Source organism: Clavelina lepadiformis, chromosome 2, assembly GCF_947623445.1.
Source record: "Clavelina lepadiformis chromosome 2, kaClaLepa1.1, whole genome shotgun sequence".
Classification (NCBI taxonomy): Eukaryota; Metazoa; Chordata; class Ascidiacea; order Aplousobranchia; family Clavelinidae; genus Clavelina; species Clavelina lepadiformis.
Window position 1 is genome coordinate 837550 of NC_135241.1, and position 15044 is coordinate 852593.

Sequence of the window (15044 nt, forward strand, 5' to 3'; positions counted from 1 at the left end):
TTCTGTCTGTAGTGGAAGGCTCTGACACAATTCCTCAAATCATCACAAAAACAAAGTGTATACTGTGTTGTATTACGTGATAATTGGTCGAGCGATGACAGATGAAGATCGGCGTATGCTTAAAAATACCTTAACTAAAGCATCAATTTCGCATCACTACGTTGTAAAGGCAACTGTCGAAGTAAAATGAAAAAACTTTGTAAAGAAGATTTTGAATTAAACAACACGGGCTAAGAAGCAAGATCAAAATTTCTAAACGAGCTAATATACAAATTTTTTTTGTACTGAGCACAGAAAAAAACAATCAACGGTACAAAAAAATTCGTGTTCCTGAACACATAAATGTTCACTTACTATCCGTCGATAGAATATTTAAATTAGCATTGTTACGTCATTAAGCAGACTAAAATATTGCATTTTGTCGTAAGAATGTTCCTTTGCAAAAATGATACTTGGTGTGCATGTGCGTGTTTATTAGTATCTGAAGTGGGTAATGTTATGACTGACTGGTTTGCGTTTTTTTACGTTCTCGGAGGTGAAATCAGGGTGAATTATGAAATGCTTCTTGAATGGCGAGCGAACAGTCTGAAAGAAGCTCACTTTACACTGTAGAAAGTAAAAAAAATTGTGTTAGTTAGTACCAGTAGCTTCTGTAGTTTCTTTGGTTTATGTTTGGGTTGTAGCAGTTTGCAAAATGCACAAGGTGAAAGGATGATTACGTAATGGATAAAACCTTTTAAAAACCAGACACTGCATTGCCACCGCGTGGTTATTTGTGATTATTTTTGTTATATCTTGTGCCATGGTCATAGCAGTGTTTGTTGTTCCACCGCTAAAGTCAAAAATATTCACCTGATAATCTTGAGCGTGACCTTTCGACCGTGGTAGGTAGGTGTACATGGGGACTTTGACGGGCCTTCTATCGGCCGATGATGACGTCACTGTGTGTAACCTGAAGGACAGAATCATGCTGTTCAGAGGCCACACACACACTATGTGCACTGCGCAGGTTCTTTTGCAGCAGCCTAAACTCTTAACAGATACACACAAGGACCTACTCCATTTTGTCCATGTACTGGTTAAGTTCCCTCTCTTCACCGGGGCTGGGGTTTAGCCTGCTGTCCTGCCCCTTTAGGCGGTACACTCTTTTATCGTTTAATGGTCGTTGAGTTGACGCCGGTACCAGACCTGGTCAAAAAGATGTGCGCCATAAATAGGGAAAACGTTAAAGGGAACAAATTAAAAAAATATTGGAATATCATCATCACTTTGTAGAATTAGACCAAGACCGTATTTAGCTAAGTTTGGGGAAAATGCAAGAACTTATTGCTTTAGTGGAACTATTTAGACTCTATTTAGCTTCCAGTGATGAAATAATTCCGTTATTTACATAAAACTACGTCCCCGTGAAACTGTGGCTTCATTTCGCTTTTTCTTCATTGGTTTGTTAATTCTAACACGCACTGCAAGCGGTAAAAACCAGATCGTGCCGTTCAGTCTAATTATCCAGCTTTGCTTTAATTAGAAGCTTATAACCCTCTCCCCGCTACCTCCCATTTTCTTCACTGGGGCTGAGTGGACTTTTCGACCCCGTTTGTTCCAGCTTTCTTTCACGTGTCTCATATTGGGGTCAGTTGCTGCGTGCCCGTTTGCGACCCCTGGGTAGTGGTAATCCGCAGCGGGAACCCCCGATATTCTCAGGACTTCCCCCGAAGCGGGGGTGGTTGGGAAAGGTTCGGAGTCGGGGGTCACCTTCTTCAGCATGCTGAAGACGACGTTTTTTTCTAGAAACGAAACGAAAACAAGTTATCTTCAAAGGTAGGGACGAGATGAATTGAAAACATAAAGAATAAAGCAACTAAAGTGAATTCGTCTGTTCGTTGTCTCAACAATAAAGGAAGGAAGGCAATTGCAAGCGGGTGTAGATTTTCCCGCACTTAAAAGAAAAAGATCTTTCTTTGATGATCCCAAACGAGAAGTAAGCTATGGTACCGCGTTATTATTCGACTATAAGCCGCGGTTTATACATTTTTTGTATCATCATTATTGCGGCTTATATTCTAGGGCGGCTGACATACAATTAAAGACGCTACAGGCCTTTACTTCAAATAACTGTCGGCAAAACCGACTAGTAATTTGGATTATTTCTAACCCTGCCAATGCAAACTCACCATAGTTGCTGGCGTTTTTTGCCCACTGGTCGAGACGCAGCGGCATGTGATCGTCCTTGTCCATCGACATCTTTCTTTTCACTTGCTGTGGGTAGTAAGTGAACCCGTTTGAACCAGGCGGTGCTGACGAGATTCGCTTCTTAGAAGTCTTATCCGAGTTCCTGTTAAAACCAATCTTGTAGAAAATACTCCTTCTAGCATTGCGGGTTCATTGGTTAAAGGCTCTTTATCTGTGGTTTTCAACTTTTTTTTTAACTCGGTATTCTTTTTTTGTAACCGAGGCAATTGCTAACTTTCTGCTGTTTCTTGAAGTAAAGTGGCCAAATTTGCCTTCAAGTCCATGAACTGCTTATCCGATTATGACCAAACAAAGGAGATAATTACAAACACAATGCCTGGCTGGTAATGCTTGGATAAGCACAGTACAGTATACACTATACAGGCTATGGCGCAAAACAAATGATACAAGATGTGCTAAATTTAACTCTAAATTAAAAGATTTCTGTGGATCGCTAAAATGTTTTACATGCAGATTCTAGAACCACTGCTCATTATAATGCACTTTATCCGCCTTCTTTATGCTGAATTAATGTCTAAGTTAACGTATTTCACAACTTGATTAGTTATTTTAGCATCTTGTACCTAATGAAAACGACGTTTTTTGCCTTTCTACAGCACTTACGTCACCCAATGTGGCTTATTTTGGGGCGGAATCGGCGATTTTTGTGTTTTCTGCCAAATTTCTCGCTGCGGCTTCGGTGTCCGTAGTCTGGTATCTTCCTTTATAGTTTCGTCGATTCGTACAGACCCTAAAGAGATCTCAAATTAACTTTAAAAAATTTCTACAACCAATCCGATGAATTCAATTTATCATAAGTCTTGTACTATAAGACGAAGTGCACTAGTTAGCATTCACTTGCAGGAGGGATTAATTTATACCAGATTTAACGTTTATGTAAGGCCACAAGGACTTGGGAGCCATCTTCTTTGCAACTTCTACCATATGTGGTGAGACCCTGGGAAGCCCGCGCAAAAGCTTCCATTTTACAATATTCGGATTATCGCGAGGTTTTGGCATTTTCAACGATGAAGGCGATCGCTACCTTGACCTGCTTGTCTTCACAAACACCAGGGTCAAACTAAGTTTTCTTGAAAAGTCCTGTGCAATTTAGGCCTATTTGTGCATAAGATCTGAACACGCTGCCTCTTTTTTCCAGTTGAGTTTAGACTGGTGGTATAGATTATTTATGCTGGCTATTAGCGATTACCTACTGTACACATGGTGCTGATTTTCTTTGCATACTTTTTCTAAACAGTGCAATGAAATCTACAAATGCTTAGTACAGGCCGCTATCGAGATAACGCCCAAGTCATTAATGTACAGGGAAAACACACAGATTATCGCGCGGACAATTAAACTTAGGATCATGTTTCAGTTCGGGTCGCACCAGGCGCTGTTCTCAGTTATTGTTCGGCGATATTTCTATGGAATATTTTATGATTGGGCGGATAAAAGGACAACCCTTCAAGGGTAACCTTTATTACGTTTAAAGCAACATCGTCCACATCAATTAAAAACAATTGATCAGGCATTGTGGATATATCGCTTTAACGGTGACATAGGTCGACGAGTCGACATTTGTTTGTTTGTTTGTTTTGATTAAACCATAAAACTTTGTCACAGCAGTGTTGCGCTAGGAACGGAAAGAACAGTTGGAAATATGAGGCCAGATAGAAAGCCGTACAGTTTTATTTATTCAACCGCTTAAATTTCAATTTAGTTTAGGCTACGTTTTGAGGATAATTTGTAATCATATTTTTTGTTATATCTGCTTTGCATTTGCAATCATTTCCAGCAATGGTAGCACTCACTTTCTCGTTTGGTTTCGCCGTCTAGTTGAGCCAGTGGCGACTTTTCAAGTAAAATTGCGCTACCTGGTCGTCTTATGCCTTGACCGTTTATACGAATGGAATTTGTCGGTCCAAAGCTATCCCTTGTGCAGTCAGGTGACAGCTTGAAAGATGGTGTAGCTGCAAAAAATACATGACCAACAATTTTTATTGTTTTATTGTGACTACAGGCAATTTACGCACTACGAACGTCTAACTTACAGTCCGCAAGATATCCGGAGAGATATTTTGAGACAGTTTTAAGCTACAAGTTAGGCCTACAAGATATTTCTAAGACATACATTTGGGACGTGTCAATATCCTTTCACGAACGGTATCAGCAGTTAGTTGGAAGACAGGCGGTGACTGATAGGAACCGTCGCTATTTATCTGTCTTGAAGTTTGATAGACATCATCGAGATATTTTCGGACAGCGTGCCTAACTTTATTCTCAAGTCTTGTACTTTCGTCAGGAATCTTACATGGGTCCAGAAATTTCTGTAATGAGTAATTTACATAGGTTATAAACTTTCATCCTCTCTCTGAAAGTGTAGATTGGGGTCACCAGTGAAAGTAACCTCATGCCCAATTTTTGTTTCTTAAAATCTTCTAAATAAACCTATGCCCTTAACTTCCCTGTGAGTATTTCTTCTCACCAAGCGTAGCTTCGACGTGCGCCATATTAATTTCATCAAAGAATAAGATCAGCAAGGCAATAAAATGAAAAATATTGAAATAAGACCATAGCTGTATTTAATTAAAAATGAACAAAATTGAAGAGCTTATTGCTGTGATGAAATTATTCAGGCCATTTTGAACTTATTCCAATAATGATATTATTCTGTTTTTGATTTGATTTTAAACCTTATCCTATTTAAATTAATTAATCCAAGATATTCAGATAATGCATATTATATGGCAGATTCAGCAACACTATTACATAATCTAAGATACGTAATAAACTTAACCTGGCCACGTCAGATCTAGGCTATATGCGCCTCTGCGTGCCTTTTTATAGTCGTTATCGAAATGTATGGGGACTTCGGATTTGCACAAAGCACACAATCTGAATCTGTAGAGTGCCTTTCATGGCGGTAATGTCTCTATGTTATGCCAACGTTGTAATTAGTGCTGGCTATGAATTATGACGGACCAGCATAAACTGAACTCGTGATCTTTAATAAAAGGTTAAAACCCATTTTAAAGAGCCTGACATGGACTCCTTTAAATTGTAACGATGACAACTTTATTTTGTAAACAAGAAATCGCAATGGAGTGTAGTTGCGTGGTGTAAGCCATCCAATGTGTCCAATTACTAATTCTCTGTATCACGTGTTTACCCTACGTAACTGGATACAATTGATAAAATAGATGCGTTACGTGAATAATAATAGAAATTTGGTAAAGTATTTGCTGTTTAACTTAGTCATCTGAGCTTGTCCAGCGCTTTATTAGCTATTTAAATGTAACAATTGACTTAAAAATTGTTATCCTGCCTCATACTACTAAGCACACAGCACTTGGTGTACAACTACACAATGGAATGTATACTGTACAGTTTAATGAAACTTGGTCGAAGCTGGTAAAAGGTAACTCCTGGTAGAATGATTTTGAATAAGGTAGTGGCACGAGTCCAAAGTTTGTAACTAGGCTAATCATCAAAAATCACAAAAACTAGATTAACGCCATACAAGCCTAACTTACCGGTGAAGGATGGGGATTGTTTCTTCGGAAGGCTGAAGACGGTCGAAGTCCGGAACAATCAACAGGCAGCCTTTGCTTGTAATCGTCATAATACACCGAAACACCTGTGCGCTTGTCGGTTGGGATGGATTTATCAACTCTCATTTTAGCTTGTTACACTTACGACTTGGAGTTAAAAAGGTTGATTTATAATATAATATTTATAATGGTTGATGATCTATTCTTCCATTGCGTTGGAATCATCAAAATAAACACGTTATCTGCCTTACAATAAACTACAGTCAATATCTCAAAACATTGCTTGAAACCTTTAAGGGTGACATCTATTATCGCCTTTTATTTAAACGAATTCGTGCTTCGTTAGATTTGAAGCTGAAAGCAGCTAACTGATCACTTTTTGAAAACCAAATACCTGCGTCTAGAAAATCTAAAACGTTACTCTTACCCCAAGGTGACTTTATTGATGGTTGCACTTGAGACTTCACTAATCAATAATAACGAGTGTCTATTGGAAATCTGGTCGGGCCGCCGGCAAGTAGCTGTTGTAATCGCCGCACAATGAAACCGTCTTTTGTTACCAACTCTTAAAATACCGATTGCTTTGTTGCCCTGAAGTAAAACACTGACGATGTTTAGGGCGAAGTCTTTTGTAGTTTAATAGTTGAAGCGAAAAAGGTCCAAAACAAAGAACTGTACCGGCACTATTTATGGAAAGATATTGTTTAATCTGCACTCGGGCTATGACAACACAAACTTGGAGAAGGAAATAACACGGGACAGGAACGATTTTTTACTCCCTCGCATGTGCAGTTCACGAGTCGACTTTGTCCTGTATAGAAGCCTTGCTCTTGCCTAAACTGCCAGATTATTATTTGATACCGCTCCGATTTGTTTGTTCTAGGATGAGTTCCTTTGATTAATAGATCACGTGTTTTACAACAAGCGCGTATGACTCGATATTGTTTCTAAACCTGCGTCAATCAGCTAAAAGTATTTATTGTGAACAACTAGGGTTCAAGTATTATAACCATCCGACTACCCATTTTAAGGATTTAAAACCTAACACTCCACACCATTGCAAGATTATCAAGACCCTACACATTTTATTCATTGTGAAATCTTTGTGTATACTGCCTGTCGTATATAAGATTATCCCGCGTAAGGATTCATAATAAGATGTTTGTATAAGGTGTCAAGGCGGTTGTTAAATGTGACACGCTATTGAGCCAATAAAAACCAGAAAGGTTAATTGCGTCTAGAGCAAATACGTTTAGTGGACATGGTTAAAGACTACAACATTCTGTCCATTGCTTCTTGTTTATTAAGAAATGACGGCAATGAAAAGACATTGGCTTTCAAAAATATTCGAAAAGTCTGCAGACAAAATACAAAACACTTTTTTGCATACAAGTAGGACACCGAAATACATTCCGCGTTGATTGAAGTTTGTTCCATGTCAGAGTATGACAATATATGGTGTTGCATGTGCTGCCTCGTCCACAAAATTAACTTTGTGGATTGCTAAAGTATACCGTCGCATTGTCCACAAATAACAAACTTCACGTTTAAGTTAGCTGAGTGGACAATGAAATCAGCAAAAATTTTCCATCACAAGCAAATTGTTTTTTGTTGGCTACTGCACGCTCGTTGGTTGGAAACAGAGTTTTCGATCTCACATTGGATGAAACTACACATACCGTGTCCATGCCACATAATATAAATGCAGCTGTAATATTAAGCCGAGCAGTTCAAGACACTACAATCAAGAAACACACTAAGAAATATTTTGAATATTCTAGACAGTGCGTCTCAACCCCTGGGTGGCGACCGAGAGTGCGATTAGGTCGGTCGCCGTTTGTAAGATTCGTAATTTCCGTTTCATGATCATGAGGTAGAATTATATTAGGCGATTACTCCGTTGCTCAAAATACAACAAGCGCAAAGCAAAAACATACGGTAAGCCGATGGTGTCTGTGGTAATTTCTCTTGTTGTATACCGTAGTTGTTATGTCACGAGGAACGATTTTATACGTTTTATACAAACATTTCACGGAGTACAGAGAACGAAGTTTCACATTGTATAATATGAAAGGCATCAAGCAGTTTTGTATTTTTATGCAATAAGAGATGATTGCAGTGGTAATGAATCATAACCATGCGCATAATTTCTTGTGTGGTAACTCTTTCAAACTGGTCTACTATACTTGCAAAGCTTATTATGACCATGTATGTAAATTTTACATGGGTGCGATGGGCCTATGGGAACCACAAATTTTAGAAACGTGAAACATAATCATTTTTACCAAGTGTTGTGGTAAGATGGGCCCGCAAAGTTCGTTCAGCTTAAAATTAAGGTTGCATATAGGGTTGAGGAGCGCTGCTAAAATAACTGTGAAGAACTGAAATGCACAAGAACAAGTTACATGAAAACACACATAAGAGGCTTCTTCACACACACTTTGTCTCATACTGCTAAACAGCTCGCTACGCGAATCGCTCACAAATGTTTATTGCATCGTTTACTGGACCTTGACCTTTGGCAGAGAATTGAACTTTTTGGCAATTGAGAGAACTCCGTTGAATTTCTTGAAAGAAAAAGTTGAAAGAGTTTTTAATTACTTGTGAATCTTATCATAACAGGGATAGTTCTGTTTGAAATAGGACCACATATTACTTCATTAGACCCATAAAAAAGAAAGATTGGTATCCAGGAAGTTATTTTAACAGTTGTTTTTCTAAAAAGGTGTCAGCCTGAACAATGACACATATTTCAAGATGGAATATGAGAAAGCTAACTTGCCACTCACCAACACAAGGAAATAGATGACAGCAAGGTAAGCGGCGACTGCTCCAGTCATATAAAGATCAAAGGCGGCAGACCGCACGATAGATGCACTCATTTGCAGCACGAGGCCATCATAAAACATAAAGTCTGGGTCTCTGGAAGAAAATAGTCACGGCATCAACGACTGAAGCAATATGCTGAAGCTTACTGTCGTAGAATGGCAAAGTACTCAAAAGAAAAAGTCCTTGAACACAGTAAAAAGCATTTTTGTGTTTATTATGAAAAAGATTACCGCTTATCGGCCTTGAAAGCTTGTTTGTGGACTCCTTTAGTGTGTTTATTCAGCTCTGCTTCTAATGCAGTGACCACAGGATGGTCTTCGTGCAGTGCCTGGTGATGCAAACAAATTGTCACTTGCAGGTTACAATCACTTTCTATGCTTGTGCATGTTCTGAGCACAATACCACAATCACAACTACTTGCCCATCTTGCATTACCTGGGCAGGCCTTGGTGAGGTGACTAGAAAGTCCATCCATGTCTGCATCCTCTCCTTCTGAATGCCATAATCTCCACTGACAAAGTTCAGCATGTTGTCCTGCGAAAGCACACAATATGACTTGCTACAATCCATTGCATTACTCAACTTAATCTACTTACATCTGTCGTGTTGTATAGGTAGCTGACAAGCGACTCTGTGATAATCGCTGTATTTTTCACCAGTGTTTCCATTGATATTTTGTCTTTCCTGTCCATAATGGAACGCCTGATGGGATGCTGCAACAGAGAAGAAAATGATGGTGATGTAAGTAACATTTTCGAATGACGACAACTGCACTTATGATGCAAGAATCAAGAAATTCTGCTGCAAAATCTCCACACAAAATCACAAGTGAGAGGGAGCAAAATAAATTCTCACATCATGGTTCTCAAATGAAGAGAGAGTGACAGCTGGGAGACGACGGATTGAAAATCGCTCGTGTTCCCACGCAAGCGAATCTGACGAGAGACGGATCTTCTTATGAACGAGGGACACATCAACGTCACCTCCTCCAAACTACATAATATACAGTCGACATATTTATAAATTAAATTCATAGAAATGAGTGGCCAACAAAAACATGACACAGCCATTATAGGCATCGTATTTGTTACCAGTCTCTGAACAAAGAAATGACACCCATAGAAGTTGTCAGTAAATCATAAACAGTTTTATACCTTTTCAATATTTTTATAAAGAGCGTCAGCAACAGTTCCTTTAGCTGGCGGTTTTGAGACGTGCATTCTAAGCGAGTTGGTCCCATCCAGTGCAAGCCCTTCAAGGCACAACACGAGTGATGCGCTTGAAAGAAGTGCTGAGGAAGGATTGTCAATGGAGGAAGAAGCAGAGTTGTCCAGCGCTTCCTCGATCCAACGCCTTGTTCCTTGATAATTGAACTTCCCGCCTCCGGAGAGCAGAAAGAGGACATTGTGTCTGGAAAATATTCAGCTAATTTTACAAATAATTTGAAGCAAGCAAAAAAGGCACAGGGCACTGGCTAAAAACTTTAGCTCTCTCGTCGTGATACAATAATGTCATGAACATGGTGTTTGCAAACTCACTTTGGGTGAGTTCTTGAGTTTCTGTAAAGTTTGCCAAGAACTCGTGCCAATTCCAGCAGAACAACAACCCCACTTGCATCAGAGTTTGCCCCGTATGACAGATACTGCAAGGAGCAACATAAAGATTTGAACCCAGGCACAAAATCCAACACACATCTGCTTCAAATGTAAAATAAAGCAAGTGAGGAAACTTACAGGAGCGACGCCAAAGGAGTCTGAATGAGCAACAACCGCGACTGTTGGAAGTTGATCCTCAATTCCCAGGCCTGGAAGGAATCCCTTAATGAATCAATCAACTCATGAGCAAGAGTAGCATTATAAGAGAAAAAAGCTATATTTCGGGAAAAAAACTTGGGCTACATTTAACGATATTTTTTATGTTATTGCCAGATGACCTCAGACGACCTTGCCACCTTGGCAACCATTCTTAATTGCTTTCATCCAAAAGATACAAATATGGCAGACCAAAATCACCCACAGACAAGCTGGGCAACTGGGGCTTGAGTAGGAGAAATCAAGGCCAAGTTAAAATTGTGCAATTACGAAAATAAGCATCATCTGATACAAAAACAGTAGAAACTACCAAATATACTTTGGTAGTTTCTGGTTTGCACAATCAAAGCATGATTACGATTATTTTCCCATTTACACAGCACAGGGCAAATTTAGTTTAGGAATGAATCAAGCAAACAGATTGTAACTGCCGGTGGAATAAAAATAAAATCGAACCTCAATATTGACGATGGAATGATCAGGCATTGACTTGCTGGCTGCACCAACCGTGACAAGTTGATATCCCACCGAGGTAGCGGCATCCACCATTGCTTGAAGCGCTGAACTCGATTCAACTTTGGTGGAATGGGTAACCTGGGAAAAGTTTGTTTACAAGGCTGCGCATGACATGACAAGATATCAAAATAAACAACACATCTCCTACACGGATGAAGTGCTCACCCTATCGTAAACATTGTTCAGTTCTTGATCCTCATTTGCAAAATACACAGGAATGCTGGAATCAGTGCTCAGTAATTCATTCTCCATCTCAATGAAATTCTAAAGTCGAATAGAGATCAAGTTATAAAAAGCTTCTTGAAACATTTAACATGACGGTAGCCGACAGTGTTCACCTGTATCTGCCCATTGGACATATTTCCACAAAGTAAGACGACGATTGCACTCGGGCCGCCGTCGACCACTTCTAGGTATTTAGTGTGAGTGAGTTCGCTGGATCGAATCAAGACACATTTCCGTGCGTACGATGAAGAGTGGATCGTGCGTGCTTCGGCATTAACCAACGAACTACGACAACCTGAATTGAAAATGATTTGATTTAATAACATTACTTCCATATACTGCATATGTATAACAAATTCTGACAGGGAGTTGAATGTACTATGTAGGCGATATGACTAATTATATTAATTAGTGGTATAATATTTATGTTTCCTTTTTCTGAATGCAAAGTTGGTATGTAAGTGAAAGAAGTAAATTAGTATATACTTGGTGACTTGTAATTAGATAGAATGCTTGGCTATACAAAAGTATACAACCTCCAAATCGATCTGCATTTAAATTGGAAACAGTACAAAATTTGAAACTTGTACAGAAACTTTTTAAAGGAACTCACCATAAGAGTTTCCTTGTAAGTCGTATTGCTGCATTCTGTACACAGTAAATTCATGAGCGGCATCTACAACTGCAATGGGTGACATGACCATAAAGATAACGGGAACCACAGCCAAGAATGCCATTGGAAATCCGGCACGAAATGCTTCAATTGCCTGCGACGCTTCTTCCAACATTTTGAAACAGATCTACTTTTTTGAAACTGCAGGACTCACTGATAAGAAAAAAGAAGAAAATGGAAAGCTCTGATCTGTTTCAGAGGAAAAAATGATAAAACACAATGTCAACAAACACCACATAATGGTAAATGCACTGCATATACTGATGGTGAAAATGAACAATTTGTCACCTATTGTCCCGCATGCAAAATTGGCACAAGCATGCCCAAGACTCAGTAACGTGCACATTGATTTATAATAAATAAACCAGGTAAAGCTGGTCACTTGAATGTTAATTTATAATAAATACACAAAGAATGAAGGTATAGCCTAAGTGCTCTCCGAAATTATGACTTTTTCCTGCATGATTTCTTGTTGAAAACTGTCATACTTTCTTTTCGAGCCTCATGTTGAACGCTTTGTCAAACTAAATTTATCGTCGGTCAGTACACATAAAAGAATAAACAGCACATGAGGAGAATATGACTGGAAGAGAAGAAACTCCGTATCGAAACCACTTTTGAAACTGTGCAACAATATCATCCTGTACAAGTAACCCATTGCATGCACAATTTCATGTCGAAAACCGCTGTATGTTTCAGTTGGGGTCAGGGACCTTGTCTTTAAATTTGGAAATGTTTACCAGAAGCAATACACAGGAGCAAGCATTGTTAACGGATGCCAGTTAGGTCGTACACCTGCATGGTTGCATGTTGGAGGCCCTACTAGAAGGTTTGCTTTCATTGTGCCAAGAAATATAATAGACTACCCAAAATTTTCATCACACCAATGTAATACTTTTAATGTAGAACAGCGTGGTCCAACTGCAGGCCCGCGGGCCAAACTTGGCCCGCGAGCACTGATTTTTTGGCCCGCCAACTGATAGTCAGCTTTGATAGTCGCTATTGTCGAGGAAGAACCTCAACCGCAGATGTCACATTGATCAGCATTTAATAGCTAAATTTTGAACTATTCTAATTTCAGTTCTAATATCAATGTCACATTGTTTTTCAGTTCTAATTTCACATTTCTTCAGTTCTAATTTAAAAACATTGGCCCGCAAGATAAAAAAATTTTCTGATTTTGGCCCGCGATGAAAAGAAGTTGGACCACGCTGATGTAGAACATTGGACAAAAAAGCAATTCTGCGCCTGAAAATTGGCGCAAAAGATAACTCTACTTTTTTCATACAAACTTTTCAGCAGGGGTCAGACAGAGAAAAAGTGTGCCATGGTTTATGGATCAGATGCACTGGATTGGAAAGTTTGCTGCTTTCAGGTGAGAAATCTGGCAAGTACCCACATTTGTTAAGACGGTCAAATCTTATGAATAGTTAGATGTTACGTATGTTCTGAAATGGGGTATGGGCTACACCCCGGTCTGAATTTCGTGGCAGCTGCACATCCGAGCTAAATTTTAAGTCAACTTTCTGCACAATTGACTTTGTATAAGCTATAAATTCGAAAACAAGTAATTAGCTACATATTAGTCCAAACCTACCATCACAAAAAGATTTGTTTGAATGGTATATAGACCTAATCCTACGCTGCAACAACTTTACATTTATGCATGGTTCCTATCAACATGAGACGATACCTACAACGCTGGCCGCTACCACTTTAAGAAGGGACCACGAACACAAAGTCTACGAAGCTCATTAGTATACATATTTCATCAGCACTAGGCCCTAGTTTCTTACGAACTAAGTCGGTTGCAACTCTTTCGATATTTAGGCCAAGAAGCAAGCGAGTCCAATCGCTAAAATGCTTTGCACTAAACACGAAGGAAGGACATAATCATAGTATCGAAAAGGTCACAAGTAATCGCTGTGAAAATGTTTATAGTTTTTTAAAAAGAACATTATGATAAGATACTATTACTATACCACGTTATTTACATCGTTCTGCAATTAAATATTTAAAAAATATGCTAATAACATTTTAATTTTTATACTGCGTTTCTTCAAAGCAAAACTTAAACTGGATGAAGTAAGTTAGCAATTTTTGACTTTGAATACTTTCAAATCAAAAAATTCGAAAATTTGTTATTATGTATCTATGAGTAAACGACCCCAAAAAAGAAAATTATTATGAAAGGTCATAAAAATCAAAAGTTGGAGGCCTGGTCGGCTTGACGTATGAGCGGTTGGAGCGACCAACACTGATGCAGCAAATTTCATTCATCTACGAAAATGCGGAAGTGGTGAAGTAAGTAGCAAAAACACCTGGCTTCCTGTATATAGCATAATTGTAAAACTAAAGAAAGTGCATTTAGTGTATATTAAGCATTTCTACATGTGATACATTTCTAGAAGTTGTTCTTTGTTACGCCGCGCTCCCGCTATGCTTATTGCCTGGAAAACCAGCTGTCCGCGAGAAGAGAACACAAGAGAATAGTTAATCAAGTTAGTTGTGCGTGAACGTGTAAACGAAAACGATACGCTTCAATGCGCTCACGATGGCAGCAGAGAGCAAAATTATGAAAATATGACAATATCTCTAAAGTTACAAAATTAAAGTTTGTAAAACAAACATGGACAGATAGCTGGGCATTTTTTAGAAAAATTCACCAAGTTTCAAGTTTCTACAGCAAACATTGCAACTGTTCGCCATGTTTTTCCGTGACTGTGTGCAGGATCGGCCGCACATAGCGTAGATAGGGTTAACTGATTGAAATTAAGGAAATAATTTTTTGTGGGTAATTTAATGATGAAAGCTGAGAGTTTAGGTCCAAGGATAGCCCATTGGTGCTAGATTAATTTATTAGAGTTTGGAAAAAAAATGTTATAACAATTCAAAGTGAGAGTTGCGTATGGTTCATTTTAAATTCGCAGACTACCGTACTCTTATTACTGTTTAGTTTAGTATTCTAACTATCGCTCTTCCATAGTGTAGTTTAGTGTTGTTGTAGGCCTACTCCTGTAGGCTACTTCTGTTACATATTCCTAGGCCTGGTGTTGACCAATGATCATTAGGCTTACAGCGGCACAGCTGGTAATCAACAAATAGCAATGGAATGCTAGGCCTACCACTCTACTAGCCAGCTGTAAAATTTTAAAATTAACCAACCAAATTTACCGGAAAAAAAGAATTAATTTTGCTTTATATTTT

General features: G+C 38.8%; 2 protein-coding genes across 2 annotated transcripts; both read right to left on the reverse strand.

Annotated features, from left to right (window-relative positions):
* Positions 1–53: 53 nt before the first annotated feature.
* LOC143447112 (uncharacterized) lies at positions 54–6373 on the reverse strand. Its single transcript, XM_076947050.1, has 10 exons — positions 6211–6373; positions 5766–5930; positions 4364–4559; positions 4044–4202; positions 2854–2980; positions 2172–2332; positions 1551–1784; positions 1059–1188; positions 853–952; positions 54–606 (listed from the first exon to the last, which is right to left on the reverse strand). Exons 2-10 carry the CDS (start codon positions 5907–5909, stop codon positions 475–477), a joined length of 1383 nt encoding a protein of 460 aa, XP_076803165.1. The 5' UTR covers positions 5910–5930; positions 6211–6373; the 3' UTR covers positions 54–474.
* Positions 6374–7478: 1105 nt separating this feature from the next.
* Positions 7479–12684, reverse strand: LOC143445469 (BOS complex subunit ncln-like). Its single transcript, XM_076944587.1, has 13 exons — positions 11778–12684; positions 11278–11459; positions 11105–11203; positions 10880–11017; positions 10346–10429; positions 10151–10254; positions 9767–10022; positions 9468–9605; positions 9209–9325; positions 9048–9146; positions 8843–8940; positions 8573–8705; positions 7479–8350 (listed from the first exon to the last, which is right to left on the reverse strand). The coding sequence occupies exons 1-13, from the start codon at positions 11950–11952 to the stop codon at positions 8285–8287; spliced, it is 1689 nt and encodes a 562-aa protein (XP_076800702.1). The 5' UTR covers positions 11953–12684; the 3' UTR covers positions 7479–8284.
* Positions 12685–15044: the final 2360 nt, after the last annotated feature.